Source organism: Numida meleagris, chromosome 6 (assembly GCF_002078875.1).
Source record: "Numida meleagris isolate 19003 breed g44 Domestic line chromosome 6, NumMel1.0, whole genome shotgun sequence".
Classification (NCBI taxonomy): Eukaryota; Metazoa; Chordata; class Aves; order Galliformes; family Numididae; genus Numida; species Numida meleagris.
Window position 1 is genome coordinate 25,361,446 of NC_034414.1, and position 23,916 is coordinate 25,385,361.

General features: G+C 46.7%; 2 protein-coding genes across 8 annotated transcripts in view; one reads left to right on the plus strand and one right to left on the minus strand.

Moving 5' to 3' along the window:
• RPAP1 (RNA polymerase II associated protein 1) overlaps nucleotides 1-3,144 on the minus strand; it is a 40,640-nt gene extending 37,496 nt beyond the window's left edge. For 3 of the 4 annotated variants that reach the window (XM_021401976.1, XM_021401978.1, XM_021401979.1), the window contains exon 1: nucleotides 3,014-3,118. The gene's annotated coding sequence lies outside the window, so the exon portion shown is untranslated. Of the gene's footprint in view, nucleotides 1-3,013 lie in introns of all 4 variants that reach the window. The other variant, XM_021401977.1, reaches the window with a different exon arrangement.
• The window catches only part of LOC110401182 (transmembrane protein 151B-like), a 32,405-nt gene continuing 11,707 nt past the window's right edge, over nucleotides 3,219-23,916 (plus strand). For 3 of the 4 annotated variants that reach the window (XR_002440301.1, XM_021401984.1, XM_021401985.1), the window contains exons 1-3: nucleotides 3,219-3,345; nucleotides 12,694-12,899; nucleotides 13,716-13,862. Coding sequence is in view for 1 of the 4 variants with exons in the window: in XM_021401983.1 (XP_021257658.1) it covers nucleotides 15,372-15,461 (90 nt within the window). In the remaining 3 variants the exon portion in view is untranslated. Of the gene's footprint in view, nucleotides 3,346-12,693; nucleotides 12,900-13,715; nucleotides 13,863-15,084; nucleotides 15,462-23,916 lie in introns of those variants that run through there. The other variant, XM_021401983.1, reaches the window with a different exon arrangement.

A 23,916-nucleotide genomic window follows, 5' to 3' on the forward strand; every position in this document is an offset into this window, starting at 1 on the left:
ATTCATTTCAGCACTCGTTACTGCAGAAAGAGACCTCTTCATATGATGCCAGCATCATAAGTTAGTTGCTCAATTTCAGACATCTCACCACACTGGCCTTAATGAAAGCTGTCAGCTCAAGAGTCCCAGAACAACAACCTCCATTTACACCAAGCATACATACAGCACAGACAGCAGCAAGGGAACTCTCCCATGCCCTCTGAACCATGAAATCCTCTCCAACCCACAGAGAAAATGCCTTAATTCTCTGCCAACACCATAAAGGACAGCTGTAGAACACGGTCACCGGTAAGGGGCAACTTCAGAGCAGGAAGGAAGCAGAGCATGCCGCTACCTTGCCTCCAAATGTAACAAAAACACTTGGGATGTCAACACAGTTCCGACTCATGCTGAAAAGGCAAAAACACTGCCTTGAAGCCTAGTTCCCTTCAAAATGCACAGCAAAAACTGCAGCTCCTGCAGATGGCTCCTTTTTTTGTGCACTCCAAGCACAAGCATCTGTACTTGCTGTTTATTTATGGAGTTGCCTGCCATAACGGGCTGCTATGGTCATACTTCAGTTGATAGGTCCCTCTTTGATATGCCTAAGCAGCAGAACATGCATCAAGAGGCAAATGTTTTATACCCTGTCATCATGGGCTTCAAAGCCAGAAGGAGGATGATGGCAGTAGGATTAGCAGACGCAAAATGCCTAGTTATAAGCAAAGTGTACTGCTAATCTTTCTGTGAAAGGCTTCTTCCACACAGGGACACATACACAGTTGTCTGAGTCTCCACATATTACACTGCTCAGAAATATACTGGACCTTGAAACCGCTTTCATTTGTCTTGAGAATTGCTAGTCACAAGAAGCCAATTTTGCAGTCACTGCCTAAAGAAGTTAGAAAGTCATCCAAAAGTAAGTTGTTATAGGATGGTAACACAGAGATGGCAACTAGTTTGGTGTAGCAAATAGATAAAAGATTTAAATGTGCTATTTCCATGTTCTAACTGGGTCTAGAAATTTAATAAAACCAAGACCTTTGACTTGGTCCTTCTGCAGTCCAACAACAGAGAAATCGTTTAAATTGTACTTGCATGCTAACAAAATGTAGAGAAAATAGTCTGCTTTCTAATGGTACCTGTTTCCATACCCACCAAAGGCCATCTAAGCACATTAGAAACCTGGCCATCATAAAGAGCAATTTCTTATCCATCAGCACTCCAAGAAAACAAGTAAGAAAAATAACTAACAGTACTGATCATCAGCACTGATGCCAGCTCTATGCAGTTTGGTTATCCCCAATCTTGCAGCCTGCTATTTAAAAGCTAAGTGAACAAAAGCTGTTTGTCTAAAGGGACCATCACCTAGCTGACACATAGCCCAGGGGGACGTTGTCCTAGAGAGGTTTGCAAGGGGTCGGAAATGCAGTGAAAGGACCACGAGCACCTATACGCACGAGATACAGAATCATTTGCTGATATATCGTTTGTCTGTACTAAGAATCTCAAAAAAAACTTTTCCGATATGCTTTGGACTGCCCACAGATACACCTGTTGAAAAGCCTGCTGGTGCTGTAGATAGTTTAACAAACGTAGCTGGAACCTGGTTGAAGTTGGACTAAAAAAGGGTGCGAAGGCACAAAGGGCAACAAAGCCACAGTCTGCTTCAAGTGCGAAGACACACTTTTTGATTAACCAATTTCAGCTCGAGCATCAGCCCAAGGACGAACGCCAGTTAGGGCAGTAAGAGGCTCTAATCATAAATTAATGCATCACCAGTGTAACACTGAAGATTGCACTTACTTTACAAAAACACCAAGATTTAGAATACCTCTGGTTTTCCTGGAGCAGCTTTTAAGCTCCTGAGACACATTATCCATTCCTACCACTACCCTCAGCAGATGTAAGTCAACGTAAGAATCAGGCATAGCTTTCTTTAGAGCTAAGAGCTACTACACTTCAGCACATGAATTTTCACAGTTGCCACCAGGCTACAGAAAAATATACTTAGTTGATATAAGCCACTACCACACTGATTTTTATTTTCTTTAGATCATCTGAATTTACAGTGCATTTTTCATTCTGCAGCAGTAGAGACCCACAGCCCATAAGAATAATTTAAATTACAACAATAGCCATGAACCTGAAAGGGTTAAGGAAGGAAAGGCAGCAACTATAAGTAAAAACAAAGAATCATCTCCGAATTCTACTAATTTCTGAATGTTGTCATCTTTTTGTCACAGAATCATAGAATCACTTGAGTTGGAAGAGGCTCTTAAAGGCCATCTAGTCCAACTCCCCTGCAATGAACAGGGACGCTTACAGCTAGATCAGGTGTTCAGAGCCTGGTCCAGCCTGACCTTGAATGTCTCCAGGGATGGGGCATCCACCACCTCCCTGGGTAAACTGTTCCAGTGCCTCACTACCCTTACTGTAAAAATCTTCTTTATGTCCAATCTAAATCTCCCCTCTTCTAGTTTTTAACCCCCTTCTCAAGCCTAACTTGCGTTCAACGTCCAAGTTTGCATTCTTTTACAAAAGAAATCAGGTTTGGGTTAAAGAAGAAAACAAGATCCTGCTGTCATATCAGTGCCCCCAATCAGTGTATTTCTGGCTTATACCTCAGACCTTGTTGGCTGACAAACAGAATTAAAGAGAGAAAAAGTCACACTTCAGCCTCTCCGAGACAGCCCAGCTGCCAAGAGAAAGGCACAACTTCTCTGCTCCAGGTTATCAGCCAGTGAAAGCGTCACACGGCGCAGCTCAAAGCAGGCCTGCAACAACAGCTGCTATTACCAAGCTGAGGAGGTGACGTGCCCTGACGCCTCTAGGTCTGAGCCAGGCCCCTAACAGCGCACCGAAAGAGGGATGTTAGAGAGGGACTCTGCAGCAGCCAGCGTCCAGGGGAGCCGGAACATTGGTCCGGCGGGGCCACAGAGCGCCTGATGTGACAACAGACCCGAGAAACGGCCCCGAGGCCCACGCAGTCGCTACAGCCCCACTGTACGGGGTGGCCCCGGGCGCCACTCACCTGCACCCGGCCCACGCCGCTCTCTGCCAGCACTTCCGCTCTGCCCCGCAGCGCTACTTCCGCGGCCACTTCCGCCCGCGCTTCCCTCCGCCGGCTGAGGCGGGGCGCCGCCATTTTCCCTCAGGTCAGCGGGTGTTCTGTTGTTGTTGCCCCGCGCCGGGGCTGTGATGCACATCCAGCGGCCCGTGCCGCCTCCCCGCTGCCCGGGGAGGAGGCGTGTGAAGCAGCCTGGCATCGCTGGCGATTTGGCGCATGGTGGAGAGGGGTCTCATCGCTGAAGCATTTCCCGCAAATCCTTGGTTTGTGCAGTCCAAATGCACATCCCGCCGTAGGTACAAATATCAGACTCTCGCTTCTGATAGCACGTGCCCACACATACAGAAAGTCACCTCTGTAAATGTATTATCTGTGCCTTCTCACCATTAGCAGGTGCTTGTGTGCCTGAGAGTGAAGGTATTTCAGGAGAAGGGATACACAAAGCTATATAAATTGAGCTGTAATTTATTATTCATGTCTGAATATTCATTTATTATTCATACATGTCAACTTGTATTAAAAACTGCTGGAAAGCAGTCATAGCAGTCATACCTACCAGAAGCTTTGGTTTTAGTAGTGGTCATCAGCTTTAGTGCTTGGCTACCTTTCACCTTTTTTACCTGCGTGTGGACGCAGGCTGGAGACTTTGGGCCAGGTGTGGGGAGGACTTTCCACAAGTGCCCCAGTACTGTGAGGAGTGAAGCACATCCTCATCTGCTGGATCTCACCAGTCTTTTTATCCCTTCAGAAAACTGATAGATACTACAGAAAAATTGTAGCCAGACACAAGTTTGACACTTAAATCTCCATCGAAGTTAGGATAAATCATAATCCTATCAAAAGACAGCCATCTTAACTGTAGTGGCAGCAAACCAGTGATGAACTCATACAAAATGGAAATTATCTGTGAAAATGCTGGGCAAAAAATATCTCCCTCAGCTGTGAGTCTTCTGATGAGCAATGCTGTTCCTGAGATGGTGAATTTGAAGACTGCTCTGCTTTAGATCGTTAAGAACTTCTTAAGGTAGGAACCACCAAAATCACTTGATGATGCCCAGTTAGACCAACTGAGTAGCCAAGAGTGAGCCCAATTCTGTCCTTGTGGGCAGACTTTTTTTTACCTGATTCTGGCACAGGTATTTGAGCAGTTACTACTGTTATATCTGGTGCTTATAGGTGGCCCTAGCAGGAGTAATAAATAGAGTTACTCTTAGTTACATTTGGAGATTATCAGAAGAACCTCGATAGAGTTTGGAGCGCTTCCCTGGTACTGCCCTTCCAGACTGCAGTTCGTCAGCTGGTAGAGCTCTGCTTTGTGCTCCCTAAAGGAACTGGAATCAAAGTCAAATATATTCTATTGTGGAATAGCAGTGACTGTTGAGAAACATGAGGTCCAATTCTCCATTTCACTGAAATCAATTGTTACCCTCCTGCCACCATCTCCCACTTAGTTTTGTCATTCCAGATTCTGCTGGTTTGGGATGTAAGATACACTTTGAAATAATTGATCGAGTTTCTCGTAGTTAAACCTCAAGAGCAGCAGTTTCTAAAACCTTCTCCATGGAATCATCTGTTGCTGGTGATGGCAACGGGACTCTGTAGCTTCCATAGGAATGGTGTCTGGAAGTGACAAGCTTAATGTTCCCTTCGGTACCTGGTTGGCTTTTGTGCACTGTTACTTGTGGCTCAGTAAAGATTGCGTAGCACTGCTTTAAAATCTTTGTCTGAGGCAAAAGGTGGAACATGAATTTTAGTTTATTGCACTGTTTATCTTTAGACAAGACAAAAGGGCATTGATTTTACTGAAGAATTTGGCAGATGCACTGGTGGTAATAGACCTTTTCAACTCTGAGGCTTTGCTAGTACTGAACTTAGGAATGATTTGCCTTGGACCCCAGAAAAACATTCGGGTTCTGTTACTTAGTAATAAGACAGGAAAGCTTTGGCACTGGTTGCACTGGAAAGTGTTTCGATTAAGTGTTGAGACTGTTTAGACTGTTGGACAGCCGATTATGAGGTTGAGCTGTTCTGGCTCCAGGGAACTATTTGTAAGGTCACTTTGACCTTGCTAGCATTGTTAGTTCAGAAATGTTGTAAATAAATTACTATACATTCAGTGAAAAAATATATATCCTAATTTTGTTACAGGATATTTGATCCTATGTATCTTGATGGGAATCAATTCAACAAACTAGATGGCCTGAGATATGACAGGGCCTGTCTGAGTTATAGTTATTAGGGCTGTTCTGCTGATCATCCTTTGCTCTTAAACCCAAGAAATGTGTATATGAGATATGTAAACAGTTGCTAGGAGAATTTTGCTTTGCCTGAGTAATTCTCGGATTCTAATAAAAAAACTTTGTTTCTTGCTTTCTGCTGAAGTAAGCCTGTACCTTTCTGCAATACTTCTCATGGGAATGGTTAGCACTGGACTTAAAAAAAACTAGCAAGTGTTGAGTTGTATCTAATCTGAAACTAAACAGAGAGTCAACCAAGTGAAACCGGTCAATATGCATAGGTGGTAATCCTGTTCTGAGCATGGAGTGGTGTTCAAACTGAGCAGCCGTAAATATTTCCTGCCCACCTCCAGTTTTGCTCACATTGGCTGCACAAGTTCTGCAGCCACACGCAGTGATTCTTAGCGTGCATATGAAGTGAGCAAATAATCTTTTTTGTCAGAAAGATATAAAAAATGTGCTCCAAATATATTTAATCTTAATTACTGCAAGACAGGAATACTTCCTGTTAAGACTGCTAGTGTTTTATGTATCTTTTCTTCTTTCCTTTAATTATTTACCTTCTGTTTTAATAATACAGTTAAGAGTGCTATATATAGCTTATAGTCTATCAATAAATCATGCTTCTGCATCTTCATATTTATCCTATAAACTATAAGTATCTACACACTTGCGTGAATCTGCTAACCTATTCTGGCAGGGAAATTCCCACCAGAGCATCTGTAAGAGTCACTGGAGGTGAACTCAAACATTCCTCATTTAAGGAGAGCTATTTTGTGAGATTTAATTTAAAAGTTCATCAGTTTTGTCACAAGCCCTCATGTTCTTCCTCAGTCCTTTCTTTGTGCTTGCCACAAGCAAATTGCTCTATGTGACTCTGGTAGATGTTTTTGGTCTTCCAAAGCAGAGAAGTATGAGAGCCTACAACCAAACGCTTTCTCACTGAACTGTAGAATTGAAGGGACCAGAACAAAGACAATATGGCAGTGGCCTTAGTGAGATTAGAAAGAGTAAAGATGTAAATGCAACAGTATTATCTGTGTTGTAGAGAAGGTACATATTAGAATGAGTTGCCTAAGAAGCAGATGGCCAAGGAGACTGGTTATCCTAAATGTTTGTTTCGAGAAGACAGAGAATGAAGTCAGGAACAGAGTAGCTGAAGAGCAAGGTGATGGGAAGTACACAGGTTTGCCTGGGACTGGAGGATTGATGATAAGATGAAATAGACCCAAGATTCAAGACCATGCATGTTCTTGTTTGTAAGAAGGAGTTGAGACTGATAGGACAAATGTACAGTAGCAAGTTGTCACCTGTGCTATAGGTTCAATTCTGCAAGAGTCTGAGCCTTGAACTAGGAAGGGACAGTAATATATTGTTCCTCAGATTAGTGGTTTCAGTGCACATCAACACCTGTCACTGCAGGAATCCAGTTGGAAGGGTCAGAGACCAAGCCAGCAAAACAGGGAAGTGTACGCAGCAATGTCGTGCAAAGCACAGCAGGAGTTTCAAGTGGCATTTAAAAAATGATGTGTGTTCTTAAAGAAATGTGCATGTGTAAGAGCAGAATTGGGCTGTGAGTAATCAGTGGCAGCTCTCTTGCTGATGGGAGAACATGATAGGAAAGGAGAGACGGTGATCTGCTCATAGAGCTTTGGGTGTCTTTTTCTGCAGCTCTCTGGCCTACTTGCTGGGTGGAAGCCTAAAAGCATTGTCTGTGACAGTAACACCTCATTGATCATAGGCTGCTTGGATTCCTAGGACTATGTAAAGCAAAGATATTTTAAATCAAACCTCTGCGTGCTCACCAATAAAGAGCACGGATCCATGCTCAATGTGAATTGATTTAACCGTGTGAAGGGAAGAGGTTACATATTTCAAAAGCCCAAAACAGCAGAGTATTTACTCATCTCTAGCAGTGCATCTGCTAGGCAGTATGTTGGCTTTTGACAGTTAGCATGGGATTTCCTCTTGGTTGTTTGCTTTATCAATTGTTTCTATAGAAATGGCATTTTTATCAGACTAAATGAAAATAGCCTGAAATAACACACATCTTCAGCAAATAAAGATATTTCTTGGTCGGTATACATAACATATGCCTGTCACACTGGACTTTCTCACCTCATTACAACATCAAAATAAAATCTAGCTAAAAGTGAACCGACGTACAGCTGAGACTCCAAAGGACAGACCACTGTGGAAATTAGAAGGGGCGATCACACGAGTGTGCTTCTCAAGTCAGGTCATTGAAACACTGCATCTGAAGAGTATTATAGGTGAAAATCACTGTTTGCACAGATGGTAAATGTATCATCGTTGATATTCACTGATTCACAGAAGGCTTAAATGAAAACAGTCTCTGACCCTGCCTGGCAATGCCATCTACCCCTTATAGCACAGAGAGGGAAGCAGCATCTCTGAACGTCAGCTTGCTTGGGCTGAGGATAGTGTCACTCATGGCTGCTGCTGGACCTGTCTGCCAAGATCTGAGCAAAGCAGTGGATGCAATCAAGTCCACTGTTGTAGATTTTAAAGGAAGCCTGTCAAAAAGCCTAAGCCTCATATTTCACACAATTTAAGACAGTTTAAAGTACTGGATGTGCTCAGATGATTATCCTCAGTGGCAAATCTCAGTTCAGGATTTTTTCCTTCAGATTATTTCCTGATGTACGGTTGGGAAAAACCGTATACTTCTGCATCCAAGCAGGGTGGCAGTTATGCATACATCTTTATACAAATCCCACCTGCACTGAACAGAATATGCACCAAAAGGAGTGCCCATAGTAGCTCACTTCTCCCAGAATCCCAGTCTCACACCCTGGGAACAGAAGGCATGGCCTTTGCTATGTGCTTGGTTTGGGGAGATCAGTATTCGGTGTAGATGCATGTTCAGCAGCTAGCTCATACTGCCAGGAGAGCCTAGCCTGAAGTACTTAACTCTAAATAGCTATGCTAATGCTGCTAGATCTGCCAAGAGTTTTTAATAGTGATGATCGTGACGTCCTGATGATTTAAGTGATCTGGCAGAACTAACTGCAGTCACACAGAGTTGGGGTTTTGCCTTCATCTTTGAAAATGTAAAGGGCCATGGTAGATTGCTGTACCTCATCTGTGCGAGGACTCACCCCTAGAGTCTCCCTGGGCCAGAGCTGTTTTTCCGTCTCCTTGGGAATGACATGGGATCCTGTGGGTTGCCAGAGAAGCATGCTGGTGGTATGTACTTCTGCTTCTCAAGGAGCAACACACGCTGCATTCACCTAGATTTCTGGGTAGGGAGAGACAAGCAGCATAGCAAAAGAAATCTGTCTAAAAGAAATACCCAATGAGGTGGAAGTAGTATCAGGAAGAGGGGTATTCTAAGGAAACTTCCAGAGCCCTGATGGTGTTGCATGGGATATCTAACATGTTAATGTGGTACTTGTTCAAAGTCGCACCTGAACTCTTCTGTCACCTTGTAGACTGAAGAAATGCTTTTGCTGGTCTTCCTTACAGTAGATATTAGCACCCTTTTTCATTCATTTTTTTTCCTCAGAGGCTCAACACTTGTGATGTTTGGTGTATGCCTAGCACCAGGACAGGACTTCCCTCATTGGTAGTACTTGGTGAGGGAAGCAAAGTCATCAGAAAGCTTCAGCTACCCTCATTTCTCTACCAGGTTGTTGTGAAAACATTTTTCTACAGTAGTCTTTTATGCTCATTATTTGCCTGACAACAAATGCTCTTCAGTGTTTTGTTGTTGTTGTTTTAATTTTATTTTCAAAGGCATTTATAGCTATTGTGATCTTTCATGACAGTTGCCTGCGTCAGGAGCAGAGAAGCCGATGGTTCCCAGAGGAAGGCTGTCAGGCAGAGCTCTCCTCCGTTTAGTGGCAAGCAGTGCCACTAGCAGCACCAACACTTAAAAGCGCTTTTCTTCAGCGACACAGTTACGGGGGAAACAGCAGAGATCACACCAGTGGTTGCACAGTGTCACCGTATTGAAGCATTGATTGCTCAGATGTGCATGTGCACCTTTTCATTTTGGTTTGTCACTGAGGGCCGTGCATTTAAAGATCTGTTTGGCGCTGGACAAGAGCCCTGGGGGCTGGCAGCCTGCCTTCTAGAGACGTACAGCAGCAGCAACTGCTGAGCTTTTTTCCCATGGGAAAATGCTGGGAACCCGCCAAATTATCATCTTGGCTCTGGAGTGTCACTGCCCAGATGGCTGTTCTGCATCAGAAGACATGAGACATGGAGGTCAAAGCATAGGTTTGGGCCCCTGGGTTTAACTTTGGAAAGGAGATGGCCAAACCATATGATAGTTAGGTGTTCCTGCTAAGGACCAGAGGTATGCATTTGCTCTTTCTCCAGCTGTGCGCACTATGTTTTGCTTGAAGCCACTGCTGAATTGCCTGGCCTAGAATTGTTCCTCTGGTCAGCCACTGTGTCTAAAGAGCTCCCTTTCCTTTTTAAGATAATGAAGTGCTGCGAGCATTTACAAGCAAATTCCCTTTTCCTCATGTTTCTTCAGTTGCTACCCCCTTTGATTCTCAAAGCCCTTCAATGCTGAGGAGAGAGATTCTAGGGGCTCAAATTCCTCCTAATTGTCTGTAGCAGCCCATCAAAATTGGAATGCCTTTGCAATACTTATAAAAAGACTTTTGTCCTCATTTGCTCCAAAGCACTTTGTGAGTGGCATTAGAAAGTCCCTCTGAACAGCAGGGTACATCGACTCAGGCTTGGCATAACATGAGCGAAGTCCTCACTCAGGCTCAGAGAGTGCAGCTGGCCTGTGGTGGGCATGGACTTTCACTGCTGCCCGCCTCTCAGAGCATCTCTCTGCTTTTATCCAGCTCTGTTTAGTATTCATGGAATAGGAAATGTCTGCACCTGCAGAAAACAGAAAACATGTGCACAGAGAAGGGCAGAGGCAACTCTAGGTTCTTCAGGCTGCCTATGGCCCTTTGTGTCCTACCTGAGAGGACAGCATGTGCTCTGTCAGTGGAGGCTGGAGATGTCCTCCCTCCCAAGCAGCCCCTAAAGGGAAGAGGTTCAATTCTGCTGCAGTTCAGTTAGCAGACGAACGCTCTTGCAGAGTGCTTCTTGAGAACAGCTGGAGGGAGTACAGTAAGAGGAGGTGCAGTTCTCAGTGGCAGTGATTGGGACAGAATGGGGGAAGGTTCCTCAGGACTCAAAAACTGAAAAAGCTGGGAAAGAGGAAGGCTGGGTCATTTTGATTGTTTAGGTATTGGGAACAGCACGACAGAAAGAGCAAGATAAGGGAAAGAGAAATAGATGGCTAGTGCCAAATTTGAAAGGCACAAGCCAGAGGAATAGGTGAGAAGGGAGAACATTTCATTCTGATGAAAAAGAGCAAATGTCAGTGCAAATTCTGGCATATCTGCACAAGACAGCAGTGGCATTACTAAACCTAGAGCTGGAGAGCCGGCATCACTGCCACCAGGAAAGAGAAGGTAGGAGGCAGGGGAGGGACATTAGAGGGAATGGGAAGGAGGGAACACAGGAAAAAAAAAAAGCCTAGAATAAAGAGATTGATTGAGAAATGAAGAGATCGTGGTGAGCAGTGCCAGGAAGTGACCATGGCAGGAGGTGACAAGGAATGAGGAGCACTTTGGCCTCTGGAGAGGGCCCTTGTCTTGGGCCTCACGTCTCTCTGAGTGGTTCTCATGCTGTCCAGCCGTACTGGCTCCCCATAACCACCATAATTTTGTACATTAGCTATTTGAAGCCCAGGCCTCTCTGGACAATGAGTCTGTAGTTGACAGCAGGGGTACCTACGTACCAGGCGTGGTACCAGTGCCTTCTGTATCGTTTCATGCTGGTAGCTGGAAAGGCCCCACATGACACTGGGCTGATGGTTCATCCCACCGTGCTCCCTGGAGCTGTGAATATCATGATGAGAGGCATGGGTATTATCAGAGTCAGAATGCCACTAAAAATAAGGCTTCTTTTGTCAACATCACCATATTAGAGAATGCAAAAACTTCACAACCCAAGAGACAATATTGCCTTTGTCCCCTTTTTCTCCAAGAAGGCAGTAAACTACAAGTGCCAGAGGATGTAATCCAAGTGCTAATAAATTATTGATGTCTCTCTTCTGCTTTTTACTTACTAAAAGAATATCAAAGCTCATTTTATGAATGGTCCAGACAGATTCTTTTTTGGTATGCCCACAATTTAATTCACAAATATTACACTAAGCACTAATATTGAAGCAATGCAGCGTTCTCCCTTTCCAGGCTTTGTGAAGGCTAATAGATGTTTTGAATTATATCAGTTCATAAACAGGTACAGTGAGGGAAATGCCACTTGTGATTCCAGTAGATGTTTAAATTCATAATTTAAAAAAGGAAAGAGCTTGTTATTAACTAGAAATGCACTTCATTTTTTAAATTTTTTTTTATTTTTTTTACATTTAGGGCTTATTGAAAGCCTGTTGAAACAAGTGGGCTTGCTCCTTAAGGATGGGCTGTCTTGTAGTTACAGGACAGCATGACTTATTTTATATTTAGCAATAGCTCCTCTCTTCCAATATGCCTGTTTGCATAAGTCAACTTAGAAACCATCTGTATTGGAAATACTCTTTCCATTCCTGTTCGCTTTGGGGCAGCACGTGGCAGTTTGTTAACAGTATATATTAATTTATGCTGTTTCTTAGAGCAGCAGAGAAGTCATTTGAAGTTGTCAGTGCAATTTCCCTGGTAGGAATCTCCCCCGGACAGAAGGCTTAATGTTTCTCTTTCATTAAGCTGCTCTGCAACTTTTGATGTCCATGAGCACTCAGGAACCCAATAGCTGTCTCATCTTGAAGACAGGCATCAAGCTCTTATGTATACCTCGTATCAGACCTTTGCAAATTTAGCCCAAACAGTGTGTCTCATTAAAGAGCGGAAGAAAATTCTGCCTGTTAAATTGGTGCTGTGGCCTAGCCAAGCTCAGAGGAAAGATGAGTGGAGTTTTAGCATGCTCGGAGCGGCAAGGACTGGTTTCAGACCAACACAGACTGCAGTTCCTGACTGCACCAGTTCCTTGGTGCTCTGAGTAGGGGAGGCAGCCCCACAAATGTGCATTGTCTCTGTTCTCTGCTTGCCATTTAGAGAGAGTGAGTGACCAGGCACAAAGCCCAGAAAAAGGAGCTAATTTTTACAATATGGTATACATATTTTGTAAGCCAGCCTGCAAACTGCTCATCACAATTTTTGTACTACATACATAAATATTCATAATTAATCTGTGTTAAAATAGAGGAAAAAGCTTCTAAAGAACAAAAATAGCCTCTTCAGGCAGCTTACACCAATGACACTGATCCTCTGCATTTCTGAAATTAAAAAATGAGCTTTGCACAGCTTTTGCAGTACTTTCTGGAATTCAAGCTTCCTTTTTTTTTTCTTTTTTCTCCTGTTTCTTCAGGTTGTGAAGGCAGCCTTGATAACGGAGATTGATGCACTGAATCTGGAGCCACAGAGGTGGAAATAACAGCACCGAGTGATAGATGACATTTCTAAATCTTCAATCTCAGGGCTAGCAACCTTCATTATCCCTTCTCCGGGTCTGCCTCATCTCTGGGCTTTTTCCCTTGATTTTCAGGTGCCACCAGGATGCTGACAGTATGTCAGGTAGGAAGATGTACAAGCCTTTGCCTTTTGGATCAAAACCCTGTGCTTAGCTGGGGGTGCATCGCCTCAGGAGATGTCTTCTTCTCTTAAAGGTGGAAGGGCTGGAGAGCCAGTCCCTGGGACTACTTGCAGACCTGAGCACCAGACAGGATTGGCTTAGATTAAATAAATCACAGGTTATTCAGCATCAAAAGCAGAGTGTCTGCGGAAATGAAAATAAATTAAAAACCTTCCTGAAGCTGTTCAGGCTGCTGCAAAGCCCAGTGGGTATTAGATGTATTTATTAAACAGAGGTGACTGTTTGGTATGGGTTGACAGACCTGAGCTCTGCCAGGTCTTTGTTTTCTGTCCTTATGTGACTCAGCTTTTAAATCTGATGCTCTTACTCCTGGTCTGCTTGGCTGGGCTGCTGGCACCTCCCTCCCCAGCCTCTCCCTGCTCTCTGTAATAGCAGAGCCCCTGACTTCAGACAACTGCTCACCCTTGTCACCTCATCAAATGGGGATGCCCCTTCCTTGCTGCCTCACAGCATGCTGAACCCCATTTTTGCTGCCTCCTATCATTGCTGCTGGTGCCTTTGACTGCTGCTGTGTAACAGTCCCTACAAGGAGAATTTGGCACTCGTGTAACACTGGGTACAGATAAATCCAGGGACAGTTCTCTGGCTTGGCACACTTCCCCTCTAACTGCAGTGCTCCATCACGTCCCAGCACTGCCACCATTTTTATAAGTGTGTGTGAGGTCACTGAAAGCATCCAGACAAGTGCACAAACTGACCGAGCAGAACGGGATTTTAATTTCTCTCTTCCCCTATAGGTCTTGCCGGGTAAGGCAGGGGCGCTGCTTATGCATTCTTTGATGCTCCTTCCTGCGTCCCAGATGTGATCCACTCCCTGCCGTCTCCTGGCCAACTTATCCCCGAGAGATTGTTCCGTGTTGTGCCACTCACAGAAAGGAAAGAAGGTATTTTAAACGTGCATTTTCATGTGCTTTAGAAAACCTGCATTGTACTGTGTAGCACTTTGTGCTTCCTGCAGTTCTTCTCCAGGACTGACAGAAGCAAAAGCTGGACTAGTTTGCACATATATGCTGGATGCAGCAGAACAAATGCAACTCCTGGCAGAAGGAGGGAGGCTCAAGGGAGGAGAATTCACATGTGGCTGCGGTTATGGTGGCAGTGCATGTGCTGCAATGTGGTCAAAAGCTACAGAAGCCAAAGGGAGGTTGCCAGGTGTCTCTCTCTTGTTGGTGCCCTTCACCTCCAAAGCCAGGAGGGTTGCTCCCTCTGGAATCAGCCGAGAGTCATCCCATGCCATCAGTGTCCTGAAATCCAGATTTAGCAGACCCAACAATTCTAGAAAATCCCTGCTTTGGGGCTTTTCTCTCCGTGTGTTCATACTCACATACCGAGCAAACCCCTGCTCTGCAGGCCCCCCAGCCAACCTCACATGCAGCCTTTATGCTGGAGCAGTTGTGCATAGCAGCACGCCTGATAAGCTGCAAGCACGTTGTGGCAGGAGTTGAGGTGCGAATATTAAAGCTGAGGTTGATGCTTCAAGTCTGCTCACTTGCCTGCTTGCAAGATTTTACGAAGCATTTAAAATACATTCTGCTGTAGGGCACAGAGAGAGAAACAGATCAAATGAGATGAGCCTCACAAGGCAAAGAGTGTAATGAAACATGAAGCAAACATGCAGAGATAAGATGGTGCAGTACACCAGTTCTGGATGCAGGACAGCGGATAATGCGTGGATGCGCTGGGCGCAGGCGGGAGGAGGGAATACTGACAGTATAGGGAGTTTGCGGGAGGCCGCTTCTTGGGGGGGATCTGTGCTGGGTGGATGAACCCGCAAGGAAGGCTGAGGCAGAGGGACAGGAAGGGAGGAGGAAGGGATTCGCTCCCGCTGCGGGTTCCAGCGGCCGGGAGAGGAGCGGGGCTTCCCGGGGAAGTTCGGCCGCTCCGTGCGGGAGCGCTACCCTAGGCGCAGCCTTCCTCCTCCTTCTCTTCCTCCTCCTCCTCGTCCTGCCGCCTCGGCCAGCCGCGCGGTGCCGCCGCGAGCCCGGGCGTGGTGCGGGCTTCGGGAAAAGCCGGGAGACGTGGACGGGGGGCTGCGGGTGGGCGGCGGAGGCGTGAAGCTGCGCTTAGCATCCCCGGGGCGGGGGCAGCTCACTCCAGGAGGGGGGCGGGAGGGAGCCCCCGGTGCGGGAAAGACTCACCCCGCGGCTCTCAGCCTCCCGCACGAGGCTCTCCGGGAGCCGCCGGGCGGTCGCTGCCCACCTGGGGGGGCCGTGAGCGGCTGGGGCACCCCCCCTCCGCCTCGCCTTTCTCTCCTCCCCTCGGCCGCCTCCCTCCCTCTCTCCCTGCCCGCCTGCCTGGGATGGTGGAAGGAGCCGGGCAGACCCGGCGGGGCGGCCCTGGGCGCGGGGGGCGGCTGGGGGGCCCGCAGCCCCCGCCGCCGGTGATGGCCAAGGATGTCCTCGGAGGGGGAAGCCGAGGCGGCTGCTGAGAGCGGGCCGGGCAGCAGCCCCGCGCCGGGGCCGGCCGCCGCCGAGCGGGAGGAGGTGAGCGGCGGCGGGGGCAGCCGCCCCAGCCCGGGGGGATCGGGAGGCAAAAGCGGAGATGGGCGTGGGGAAGGGGCCGGTGAGCCCCGCGCCGGGCAGTGGGAGCGAGCAGCTGAGGAGGGGATCCGCAGAGCGGGGGAAGCCGGCGAGGCAGCCGCAGCCCCCGCAACCCGGCCGGGACCCGCAGCCGCGCCGCGGGGGCGGCCGCCAGCCGCCGCCGGGAGGAAGCCGAGAGCGGGGCAGTGCGGAGCGGAGCGGGGCTCTGCGCGGTGCGGAGCGGATCTCAGCGCGGTGCCCGCCGCGCCCTGCAGTGCCGGGGGTACCGGCGGGAGCGGGCAGAGTCCCCACAGCCGGGCGGCCGCTCGCTGCCAGGTGTTGGGGGAGCCGGGCTGGGGGTGATCGGCACTCCCCGGTCGCGCCCGGCCCCGCGGGAAGCCCCGCTGCGGTCCTTCCCCGGTGCCGCTTGCCGCCCCTCTGAGCATCTATATGCCGGGAGGATGCGGCATGGAGCAACGGGGTCTAGCGGGTGGAAGTTTGTCTCCAAGAACGCCTTGGGCTTTATCCTAGGGGTGCCTACCGTTTCACGAGGGTTTCTGAGATGGTTAAGGGAAGTGCAGCTCTCAGGCACTGGTGTAAGTTGCAGGAGAGGCAGGATGAGTGCACAAATGGGTTTGTAGCCTGGAGCTGGGTGACGTTCAGGTGTTTGGGCCAAAGGACTGAGGTCATCCGTCCCATTTTCCTGTGGGGTCTAGGCTCTCCTGATGCCTGATCTGCAGTAGAAAACACTGTCGCACATATGGCTAAATGTATTTCTTTGCATCATCTGTGAAGCCTTTACTGCGGCCTTGCAGATCATAGGCAGAGGATGACGGATGTGTCTGAGCATTGACACAACAAATACTGAGCCACAAGGCACCGGCTAGACAGCTGCAGGGCTGTGCGGCAGCCGATGACAATATGCTCACAGCCCTGTATATTCAGGACAGCCAGCTATCTTGTGTTCGCAATGCCTGAGATTTCCCTCTGCACCTCATGCAGTCTTTGCTCCCAACTGTTCTGACAGGTCTGCCACTTACGCTGCGTAATCTGTGTACAAATCGTGGAAGTGGTAGAACTTTCTTCATAACATAGAGGTAACAACAAGAGTGGATGCTTCCAAGGATGCAGGGAGCAGCCTTCAAGCAGTCAGAGAAGTGAAAACAAACCCTGAACATTTCTGTGGGCAATTGGTCTGCTTAAAGCTTTTGCTAGTGGGTCCCATGGCTTGTCAACAGTCTCATAGTCCTGTGGTTGAAATACAGTAGGCTCAGCAAAGCCTGCAGTGAAGCTGCAAGGTGCTTAAGTTAAAGCCAAACAACAGTTTTTAAAGTACCTAGAATAGAAAATCGACTTTTCAGCTTAGGCTGTAAAAACTGTCTTCTTTGGGTGAAAATGAGGGTTTTCACCTGTCCAATTGCTTTATAAACACCTGCGACACAGCTCACTGCTAAGAGCTGTGGCTGGGTCCAGGATACAGCTGCTGTTCTGACAGTAGAGCTCCCCAATGTAATTACAGCCCTGCAGAAGATCAATAGATGGTTAATGCTGAAAGGGATTTCTTGATTTATTTGGTCTACTACCACGAGCTACAGAAGACTTTCCAATATATTAAGTCCACCATAAAAATATCTGTCATTTCTAGACATGAGAGCACTTGATCTTTCTGCTAAGCACATTATATCTCACTTCAGTCATCCTCCTCTCTGTTTTTCTTCTGTTCTAACACAAACATTTGCACATTTGAGTCTATATCTCAAATGCCTGTAACAGTGATGTCTTAACCCTGCAGTCCTACTTCACTGGTCTTTTCCTCTTGCTTCTTCCATCCCGATGTAAATAGTCTTTTTTGCTTGGATCTGCAGTTGTACTGAAATGTCCTGTATTAAACAGGCATTTCATGGGCTTCTCTGTTACTCTTGTCATTTATGGATTTCCCTTGGATCAAATACATGGACTTAAATCTTAACAATGACTTTAAATTGCCTTTACTGGGGGATAAATCAATGTGAGATAAAATCCTGACTGACTAACAGAGAATGTGCCTGAAGTCCAAGCTGTTATTCTTGAAAACAGCACAAGTGAGGATGCTGCTGCAGAGTGGGTAGGAGAGAGGCTGCTTGGTCCCCAGCTGCAACCTGAGTCCAGTTCTTCCAAGGGCCACTTGGGTTTACAGCTGTTGTTGCTGAATGTCACAGTAAGCTCTCAGATTACCTGCCACTATTCTGTTATTTTGTGGTTTGTTGGGTTTTTTTTTGGTGGTTTGTTGGGGCTTTTTTTTGTGTATTTCTTTTTCTTCCTATTGAGATATCATTTTTTTCGAGCTGGATGACCTGGAACGGTCATGGTTTCAGCAGTGGTGTTGCATTTTACCATTCCATTAACTCTTGTGCATTAACTCTTGAGGGGAAGAAAGAGAAGGGACATATTTTTTCTAAACATTCCAGCAGTTATTACTGTTGACTGTTTCTCTGATATGTTTTCCTTTACTTTCCTCCCCTCTGCTCTGTACTGCCCTGGTTAAGCTGTGGGCTGGCTGTCTTTCTTGTCTGACTTGTTATTGTGACAGCCTGCACCTACACTGAAGACTTGATGGTGACTTTTCTGCATTTTTTGCTAATTAAGAAATGGTCTGAAATGTTTACATTTTTAAAACTTAGCTTGATTTTTTTTTTCAGGAAAGTAAACCTAGTGAGTAAAAATGTCATTTATTTGGTACCAAAGCCAAGTAATCACTCAAGAAAGCTGAAGGCAGCAGCCACTTGACATTTTGAAATACAGATTTGTCTTGTTTGTATTGGCAGAGTCAAACAGTAGTTGCCCATGACTGGTTTTATCTTGTCTTCCATATTTAAGAACTCTAATTGGGCATGACATAGTGCAATCGGTTGACCTGTCTAAATAAAAGAGGGAAAACCTCCTGGGCAGATGTTTCTGAAACCAGCGGTCATCAGCCCACTGATACTCTTGGAAATGCTGCAGAAGAGGGAGACCACTTAAAATAGTCTCAGCTGCTTCTTGCTGCCAATGCAAAGTGGAGCAGAAATGCATTTGAAAAGTGCTGTTTGAAGCCACAGCAGCACTACGGAGTGCGACAGGTTCAGAAAACATATGTATGGCTTGTTTGCAGGCTACAGCTTTTCAGCCCATCAGGTCAAAGGATAGCTGGGTCCTTTCTGCTTAAGTGTGCCACTGGATAGCCACCTGCTACTTGGGGGTTAGTCTTTGTTTAGTTCTCCAGCTTTTTGAAAACATCAGCCAAAAATCCCTTCATAACTTAGAGCAGCTAGCTTTCAATTGTCCCCACCTTTGAGGACAGTTTCTTACCTCTCTAACGAGCAGATCCCAATGCTCTGACAAAGCCTTTCTCCCACAGATCCAGAGGAACCTTTTGGCTCCCTACTGCCTCTGTGTCTGCCTCCTCCTCCTGCAGGGGTTTGCTGTTTTCACTGAGGCTTCTGTGCCCACCAGAAACAAAGTCAGGTACAGGGGGTGGAGAGGAGAGAGGGCACAGGGTCTATGACGGAGGTTAGTGTTGGTCCCTGCCACCTCTGAAGCAAAAGGTCGGGGGGACCATTTAGTACTAGTCCTCAGAGAGAGGCTATTTGCTTGCTAAATCTTTCTCCCAAGAGCTGCACTGACCCTGACTTCTGGCTAAAGGGAGAACATGAAACATGGAACATATATATATATATTCATATATGAAATACGAAGTGCTTTTCCTTCCTCTCAGCTCTTCTGAATCTCTTGCACAAGACCTGCTCCAGTGACACCCTGAATAATAGCAGCTGATTGGCCTGGTAGAAGGCTGTCACCATCCAGAGCAAATATGATTGACCAAAGAGATATTATTCACACAAAGTACAATATTGCCCCTCTTGAGTGAGAGTCAAACAGGAAAAGTCTCTTTCTACCCCTCCCGCCCATTCAGCAAGTGGAAACCAAAGGGGTCTCCTTATTTCTTGATGCAAACAGTCTCTCTCCTAAAGACAAGGGAACAATTCCAACAATAGTTGCATCAGAGGAACAGCAAAGCTCTTTTTTCATGATCCTGCAGTTCCAGGAAATATTTGCATTGCAGATCCTGTCAAAAGAAAATCCGTGCTGAGACATCACATCTTTTTTCTGCTTTTGTTCTTTCGTTTGCCCCACTTTATCTTCTGTTCACGTGCTTGTTCTTGGTGCTCTGAATTTGTCTCTCTTCTCTGTACTTTGCATGAAGAGCTGCTGAGAGTTTAAAGAAATAGATAGGAAACATCAGACAGATGTATCTGAGCTCTGAACAGCATCCTGGGCTCCGGCTGTGAGGGTTTCTGAGGGCTCTGTCCTCTCTGACAGAGAGTGCTCCCTCAGAGCTCCATCACTGTAGGGTCATAAGGACAGTTGGCAACCAGCTGTTAAGTGCATCAATGGGAGAAGCAGAGAACAGGTAACCAGGTGGTAGGTCCCGTCCAGGCTTCATTTCTAATGCTGTGCCCTCAGGAAGACAGATGGCCAGCTGATACCAGTAGAAAGGAAGGGGTCTGTACACTGCTTTGAAACTCCAAATATGCTCCTTGTTCTCTTTTTCTCACTTCAGACATCGTAGAAGATAATAGCCGTTGAGAAGGGAAGGGTGGGTACCAAGGCTCCCTTTCACTCAAGTGGAAGCCATTGCAGAGGCAAGAGGAATCTTCTTCCTGTGAACACAGTATGGGACTTCCTCTCATCTGTTCTTACGCTATGGACTTGGAATAAAATAGCTTAAATTATTGCTGGTGATCAGAAGATTAGAAACATCAAAATGTCCCAAAGTGGTCCACAGTCAATGGGGGTTGTTTCTAGGTGTGTCCTGACACATGGTAATGAGTTAACACCTAAACCTGCACTGATGAGCTGCCAGCTCTGCAAGCCACTGAGTTGTTCCAGTGACACTGTTGTGGCACTAGAGATAAGGCTCTGTTTGATTTTTCGATTGTAGCAGGAGTTCTAGTTTTCAGAAAAGCACAGCTAAGTAGTCAATTAGTTTTTAAGTTCTAATCATGGAAAATATAGTTCACTGAAGAGTTCACTGAAGAGTATAATCATTCATCTGGCTCCTCTGAGCCTAAGAACTACAAAGTTAAAATTAGCACATCATGAAACATCATTGGGGTCACAGTTCTTGTAGGAGGGTGGTTAACTAACAAAACCCAAACGTTCACATCATCTGTGCAGCAGCATGAGAGGAGTTAGAGTCCCCGGGATGCTGCTGGTGGCAGAACCTCCCAGGCTGGGTCCTATGTGAGCTGCATCTCATCCCAAACCACCAAATTAAGGAAAAGAAGTTCCTGCATAAGAGTTTATGCTTTCTGCTCTTCCCCCATGCATGCTAGCCTTGGAAGAGCTACCATATGCCACAGGCAACACCCACTGCAACCTTAACTCTGCTCCAGCAGGAGGGGCATCCTCAGCCCCTGAGATGCAGGGGGAGATGTTGCAGAAGCGGGCAGGACAGATGGTGAGTGGGAAGGCTGGAGAAGCCCGGCTGCGTGGCGTCAGGCTGGTAGCCTTCCCTCAGCAGAGCTGAGGTAGGGAGGTGGTGTCTGGTGTACCTGGCAGCCCTTCTCATGGTGCTGTGTCAATGCCTGGGAGAGGATGGAGGGGAGTATGCCTCATAAGATGACAAAGCTTGCAGCTTCTGTGACTTTACATCAGGTGCATAATGTACAGGAAGTGCCAGCTGACATGTAGCACTCTTTCTATATAGACTGATGTACTGTGCATTCCAGTTCAGCATCAAATGAAGTTTCTGCATACTGTGTTGTCATAGGTTATTGCAGAATGTGCATCTGAGAGAGAAAAGAGAAGCATGACAGAGAAAGGAGTGATACTCATCATGACTCCTCTTTTCTCACTGCTGGGATGCTACCTCATCTTAACTGGAGCACCATTATTAAAAAATCTCGCATCACTGATGTCCCAGCTGTGTTTAAAAAGGTACAGAGACAGGGAAAGGCACTCTGTGAGTCTGACAGAGCAGTGGTGGATGTTATTGCGAGGAATACTTAGCTGCAGCCTGAGCCCAATGCCATGGCGCTGGGAAGTCTTCTGCTAGCTGGCTCCAAATAAAAAGTCACACACAGCAGACAGGAAGGGTGGATATTGGGAGGTCAAATCACGGAGCCATTTTGTTCTGTTTTTACAGGTCACCACTTGGGTAAAAGCACACCTTTGCAAAAAAAAAAAAAAAAAAAGAAAGAGAGAATAACAAATAAACTTTGTGGTTCTGGACCAGGCTTGGTTCACAGTTCACTTTGAAAAACTTCTCTTGAGTTCACTGGAAGTTGGATCAGTTCCAGATCACACTTCTTCTGAGTGCTTTCAAGATTTCTCTATCCCCCATTCAAAGCTCAGGGTCTTCCTTTATAGTAAGCAAAGATTAAATTGCATTATTAATAATGAACTACTTTTCTCGTTTGCAAAGTCTGTCTAAACAGAGGCATTAGACAACTAGGCTGCCAATAGCTAGTGAGGAGCTAACAAGATGGCGTACATGGATTCCTGCTTGGATCCATCCAGGAGATGTCAGCCACATGGAGCCCTACCACTTCCACTGTCTCTGTTTCCAGGCTGAAGCACCAGGAGACGGTCTCTTGTTTTCCCTTGGCTGGTGGGCCTTTGCCTGCCATCACTTGCTCCTCTTGCTCTCATGGATGTGGGGCATGGCAGAGTAGGCACATGGTCTCTTAGTGTGGCCTCTCAAAGGTGACTCCTTCATTTTCTCTCATAACCAGGCTGCTAAGACAGTAGCTGCAGGATTGCCTCAGATGTGGTTCTGCTTGCCCATGAATAGCTTCTCCGAGCCAAGCAGGAGGAAGTAGGGTCACCAGTAGAGGTGGCATCCCAGCAGCCTCACTTGTAGGCTTCACAGCAGACTTTGCTTGGCTGGAGCCACTCAGCACTCAGGCACGAAGCAGGTTCCTGGGCTGGCACTGACAGTAGCAGCTTGTCATGGGGATCCACCTTGGACTACAGCATGCCTGCTTTTGCAGGTCAATGCGTGGTGAAACACACTTTGGATGCAGCAAAAACACAGTCAGGGAAGCCTGTCACCAGAGGGCTCACGCCATCTTCTCTGCGTCCATCACTCAGGTTCATGGTGCACAGCTGCTATAGCCTCCCTCCTCGCTGTGTGGGACCGGTGTCTTTCCAGCTCTGGTCTGAGCAGCAGATTGGCAGAAGTCAGGAGTTTCTTTCTGCCTTCTGAACCTTTCCTCCACACGGAATGGGTGTCTGTGTCTTGACATGATGACTGATGAAGTGTAAGTTCAGTTCTGACCTACAGGGACATTTTCTTCCCCATCCTGAAGCTCTGCACCCATCTGTGAACCTTGTACCAGTAATATTTACCACGTGTCTACTGGGAACTGTCAATATCCAAGGGAGATGTGCAGGGAATATGGCTTTGTGTTGCTACTGAGTCAAAACCCAGCAGCAGCAACATCAGCAATTTGGGGGAAAAAGGGATAATTTTGTAGCATAATATTTTGTAAGCTTGTAAGAAACTGTCAGTAAAACAGCCCTAATTTCTGTTTTGCAAATGGTGACCACTCTGTTGCTAGGATTCCTTTGTGCCAAAAATGTACCTGCACAGCTTCCCTTGCAGCAGCATGTGAGTGCTTCGCCAATGGAGGCGACTGGGCACAAATGCTTCACATCCCTCACCATCCTGCCCTTAAATTTTAGCAAGCAGATTTCCCATCCTAATGCAATGTGTGGCATAAATACTGTCTGCGACCCAAACGCCTTTCTTTTCTGGGATTTCCTTTATTTCTGCTTGAAGAACTCTTTAAGTATTAGAGTACTGGAAGCTCCTTCTGTCCTGACCTCTGCTTTCTTCTTCTGATGGTATCTTAAATGCTTGGATTCATGAAGATGAAGGGTGTGAAGTAACGGGCTGCCTTTGTACTGTACCTCAAGGGGCTCCTATCAGCTGGCATTCTGGTGGATCAGCAAGACGTGCCATTTCATGGTTTGTCTTGTCCGGTGATAGTCTCTGCTGAGAAGATAATCGAATGCCTCCATTCTGTGCACCTTACCAGCCTGAGACCTCTCCCTGGCAGCTCCGGTGAGGGAAGGATGAGATTAAATCTCCGCAGGGCTTTAAAAAACCAGAAAGCCAGCGATACTCGCTCACCACAGGAGTGCAGATGCCAGAGCGAATGCCTCCCCATTGGTGATGCTACTGACTTGTGTGATGGGCACGGGTTACTCCTGTTAAACCAAGTCATAGAGCATCTCTGCTTGGAAGTGGTGTGACAGCCTCTGCCTGCATGAGGTTTTCATTCTGGCAGGAGCTTAATGGCAGAGGAGCAAATGACGTGTTCAAAACATACATGCAGCTACAACTGTACCACATCCTCAAGGACAGAAGGGAAATTCTCTTTGATGCTAAATG